The sequence below is a fragment of the Capsella rubella genome, unplaced genomic scaffold, assembly GCF_000375325.1.
Source record: "Capsella rubella cultivar Monte Gargano unplaced genomic scaffold, Caprub1_0 scaffold_176, whole genome shotgun sequence".
NCBI lineage: Eukaryota > Viridiplantae > Streptophyta > Magnoliopsida > Brassicales > Brassicaceae > Capsella > Capsella rubella.
In genome coordinates this window covers 1-4,905 of record NW_006238752.1, presented here as the reverse complement: position 1 = coordinate 4,905, position 4,905 = coordinate 1, and the positions used below count along the sequence as shown (strand labels likewise).

General features: G+C 41.7%; 1 protein-coding gene across 1 annotated transcript; it reads right to left on the bottom strand.

Moving 5' to 3' along the window:
- Window positions 1-3,921: 3,921 nt before the first annotated feature.
- On the bottom strand, window positions 3,922-4,329 carry LOC111830113. The gene has a single exon (XM_023781387.1). The coding sequence runs from the start codon at window positions 4,327-4,329 to the stop codon at window positions 3,922-3,924; it is 408 nt and encodes a 135-aa protein (XP_023637155.1).
- Between the last annotated feature and the right edge of the window lie 576 nt (window positions 4,330-4,905).

Here is a 4,905-nt window from a genome sequence, read left to right as displayed (position 1 = left end):
TGGTTAATTTGCCTTACAATCTCTAAGGGAAATATCAACGAGAGCATTGCATGATTCCATTCTCTTCTGTCATCAAGCATAAGATCTTTAACTAGTCTAAGGGATGACACTTTGTGATGAAATTCAGGAGGGACGTGTTTCAGCAATTGAATTCCCTTTGCAGGTTTTGACATGATCTAGAGGTCTTGCCAAATATCGGTAGTTGCTCCATTTCCAATTACTACTCTTATACCTTGTCTAATTAGCTCTTGAGCTTCATGGATGCTTTGCCAAGCATATGACGGTCTAGATCCAAGCGGAGCATATAACGGATCGATTTTGCTGAAATACCTACTTTTATAAACCTGGGATAAGAGAGAATCCTTCTTAGTAATTATTCTCCAGAGCTGCTTTCCAAGCATTTCTATATTAAAAGCTTCGATGTCTCTAAATCCCAGACCCCCTTCAGCTTTTGATCTGCTCATATAGTCCCAAGATTTCCAGTGCATTCCTCTTTTATATGTCTTATTCCTCCACCAGAATTCAGCAAGCACTGACGTTATTTGTTGACAGACAGTTGCAGGGAGTTTAAAGCAGGACATAGTATAGGTGGGCAGCGCCATTGCCACCGCCTTTAATAGAACCTCTTTCCCACCCGGAGATAGGTAGTTAGTTTGCCAGCTAGTCACTTTAGTTCTCAGCCTTTCTCGAATATAATGTAAGGTTGTTACTTTCGATCCTTTAAACGATTTTGGCAGCCCTAAATAGACCCCTTGTCCTCCTTCTTGCTCTATACCCAGCCTCTCTTTAATGTCCTTCCCTGTGCTCTCTGGGATATTCTTCCCAAAGGTGATGCTGGACTTTTGATAGTTGACCCGTTGTCCTGAGGCAAGGCTGTATTCTTCCACTATCCTTATAAGGTGGCTCAGCTCCTCATCCGTCTCTTTACAATAAAACATGCTATCATCTGCAAATAGAAGATGAGTAATTGGTGGTGCTCCTCTTGCCACTTTCAGCCCAGATAACCATCCTTTTGCTTCAGCTAACATTAGCATTTTGATTAGCATTTCTGTGCACATAACAAACAAGTAAGGGGAGAGGGGATCTCCTTGCCGCAGTCCTCTAGTGGGTATTATCTCTCCATGAGGGGTTCCATTGATCAAAACTTGGTATCTCACAGATTTGACACATTCCATAAGCATTTCAACAAATTTGTCATGAAAACCCAAAGCCTTCAGAGTACCTTCCAAGAATGACCATTCTACCCTGTCGTAGGCCTTAGAGATGTCAGTTTTTACTGCAATGAATTCCTCAGAACACTTGTTATTGGAGCTTAGAGCATGGAGGAGTTCATGAGCCACCAAAATATTATCACTTATCAATCTGCCCTCCACAAAAGCTGCTTGAGTTTCTGAGATCACTTGTGGCATTATCTTCTTCAATCTTGATGCTAGTAGCTTCCCAATGATTTTATAGCTGACATTGCAGAGACTTATGGGTCTGAAGTCTACTAACCTTTCAGCTTTGAGCTTTTTTGGTATGAGGCATATATTTGTTCTGTTCATCTCTTTCTCAATGCAGTTAGAACTGAAAAATTGTTGAACCATAGCAGTCACCTGCGTACCCATGCTTTCCCAGAATTGTTGGTAAAGGTATCCCGTCATACCATCAGGGCCCGGACATTTGTTGGGGTTGATGTCAAAGACTGCTTTTTTAACCTCTTCTATTGATACAGGTGCTAGCAAGGCATCATTCATCTGGTTTGATACAACCGGCGAGACCTCATCCATTTCTCTTAGACGATATCCCACATCCTCTGAGGTGAAAAGCTTTCGAAAGTAGTTTTCAGCTACTTTTCCTAGATGTACCTCAGAAAACCATTCCTTCCCTTCATCATCCACAAGCTTATGGATTTTATTCTGCTCTCTTCTACTTTTCGTAGCTGCATGGAAGAACTTGGTATTTTTGTCTCCGTCTTGGGCCCATGTTAATCTGCTCTTTTGACTCCAGAATTGTTCTTCTTGGTAGTACTCTTGATTAAGGGATTTTCTTAGGTCCTTTAAGAGCTGCGGGTTAAAAGGAAGTTGCCTTGTTGCTGCGTCTATTTGGAATTGAAGCTCTTGAATTCTGAAGGCGGAGCTAGGCTTGACTTGTCTTTTCCATCGAGAAATCACTTTTCTGCATTTGGCCAGCTTCTCCATTAGCAACTCTCCTGGTATGTTTGAATTGTGCTTCCAGAACTGGCTTAGAAGTTCCGTAAAGCCTTCTCTTTGTGTCCACCTTTTATCATACTTAAAACCAGCCCAAACCTTCCTTTGCATTCCGATTAAGCTGTTGATTAGGGGGCTGTGATCTGAGCATATCTTTTGGAGGTAGGTAGCTTGAGCTTGTGGAAACAACTCTAACCAGGCTTGGTTTGCCACAGTTCTATCCAATCTGCACTGAACCAATTCATTATTTCTGTTTCCAAACCATGAGAATTGGTATCCTACATGTTTGACTTCCCAGAGCCCACAAGCATTTAACATATGTCTGAATTCCAAGCATGTTGCTTCTCTTCTTACTGGGCCTCCACATTTTTCATTAGGATCTACCAGTTCGTTAAAATCACCTGTCATCATCCAGGGTTGATTCCTACTCAAGCCCTTCCTTGAAAGTCGCTCCCATAAGCTTCCTCTTTCATTTTGGACTGGTTCACCGTACACACAAGTAAGAAAGAATTGTTTGTCCTGCCAAGAAACTAAAGCATCAATCATTTTTTTATCAGATTCCAGAACAGTAACTTTGACATCTTCTTTCCACATCAAGGCTAATCTCCACTCTTCCCAATTGGTTCCACTGTATGTAAATCGTAGTACCCAAGGTGACAGACAAAATTTTCTAGATAAAGTCTCTTGTTTTTGGTCTCACACAGGAATATTACCTCGGGGAAATACTGACCACGTATTTCCCTTAGGCGTCGAACTGTAGGGGTATTCCCCACCCCCTGACAGTTCCAACTTAAGATCCTCATATAGATTTCGAAGGGTTGGAATTAACCATCAACCCTTCTTTCAAGTTGTTGTCACTTTCATTCGCAGGTGAAACACCAGAGGAATAAGGACGATTAGCTGCCACCGAATAGGAAGAATGATTCGATAATTGAGCTGCCACATGAGCAGAATGATCAGACTGAGCAGACTTTTCCTGTAGGTGGGTGCTAGAGGAGGATCCATGGGATCCTAAGCGCTCAAAGACTGAGGGTGATCTCTCTGATTTTTCATTGGATCCTCTTCTTTCCTCACTCTGTTGCTTCTCGCTGCTATTTCCTAAGCGCTCAAAAACTGAAGGTGATTGCTTTAGGCTTTCCCCAGACTCTCTTCTTGCCTTCTTATTGATCCTTCCCCCACTATCAGAGGTTCTTCTTTTCTTACTCTGGGAAACAATAGTTTCTTCATGACGAAGGTCTACTTTACTTTCACCTGCCATGACCATGGTTTCTTTGGTTTCTTTGCCTTTCACTCTACCTGTAAGCATCCAGATTTTGTGCGCTTGACTTCCTGAAGGTCTGCCCTCTTCGTTTGTCCATTGAAGTCTGTCTCTTACGCTCTGTCTTTGTTTCTCTGGTTCGGGTTGAAGAGCTTCTCTGCTCTTGCCTTTCGATTTCGTAGGTTCTTTCTTCCTAAAATTTCTTGTACCTTGTCTCTGGGATTGTTCATGTATTTGAAAAGGACATAGAGTTTGATCATGCGTTAGTCTTTTGCAGAGATAACAGACCTTTAGTAATTTTTCATACACTAACTCAATCTGGGCCACTTCCCCTGTCTTGAACTTTGTAGTTTTAACGAATTGTAGCGGTTCATCAGCATTAATCCAGGCTCGCGCTCTCACGTATTCCAGAGATTGAGAATTCTTAGCATGTAGCTCCACTGCATCAATCCTACTATAAGGTTCAAGGATGCTTCAGACCGTCTGCTTCTTCAGAAGATGGATGGGAATACCTTTTATCCTGATCCAAAAGAGAATGCTTCTCAAGAAATCTGGCCCCGGGTTTGGTTTCCATTGATCCAATGTAACTATCCATCCATTAACAAAGCAAGGGCCTCTATAGAGGACATGATACAGATCCCCTTCACTCTCAAAGATGAACTGGACCCTGTCTTCACCTACACCTCTTCCTTTTACTCTGTCGTACATACCCCAAATTGAGGGTAGAGCTTTTACCAAACCTCCTACCTTGTGGGCTGATGGGTTTAAACATCTTACGATCACACTCATGGAGTTTTCTTCTATTAGGTCTTCATTCTCCAGATCTGGGATTTCGACGACTTCACTTTCACCCAATAGGTTTAGCTCCTTCAGCTCCTCCATTAAAGACATGTATTTTTTCTTCCGGGGACGGTTCATCTTGAGAAGAGCACCGGAAGGATGAGCGAGCTTCCTTTTAGTTTTCTTCCCCACTCACAACCGCAAGAGAGAGGTCACAAAAACCTAATGAACAGCGAATAAGAAAGAGCTTCCGTCGCTGAATGAAATTAGAGCTTTACTGTAGCAGATCTAGCAAATGCCCTTCGTTCACCTCTGCGGAGGAAACCCTCGCCGCCATCCCTTTAGTGTGAAAGTTCCCTAGGAATACAATAGGCGTTTCACGGACCCAAAATTGTGTTGAACCATTTAATGGCTTGTCTAGTGCTGTTTTGGGTATTAATATGTTAGAATATCATAAATTTTATTTATTACAAGTGCTAGAGATACATGAAGAGTTTTTAGATGTGTTGAGAAAGACTTGTTAAAATTGGGTCACAAATAGGCTAAGAACTCGGAAACATTACGTTGAACCACTAAATATTATCTAGTGTTGTTTGGGGTTTAGGTAAAGTAATGTTATAATAATAAATAAAATTTGATTGATTACAAGTGCTAGAGATATATGAAAGAGTGTTTAGG

What these genes read in the sequence shown, in the direction of transcription:
- LOC111830113 (XM_023781387.1), bottom strand. Translation starts at nt 4,329, where the DNA reads ATGGAGGAGCTGAAGGAGCTAAACCTATTGGGTGAAAGTGAAGTCGTC.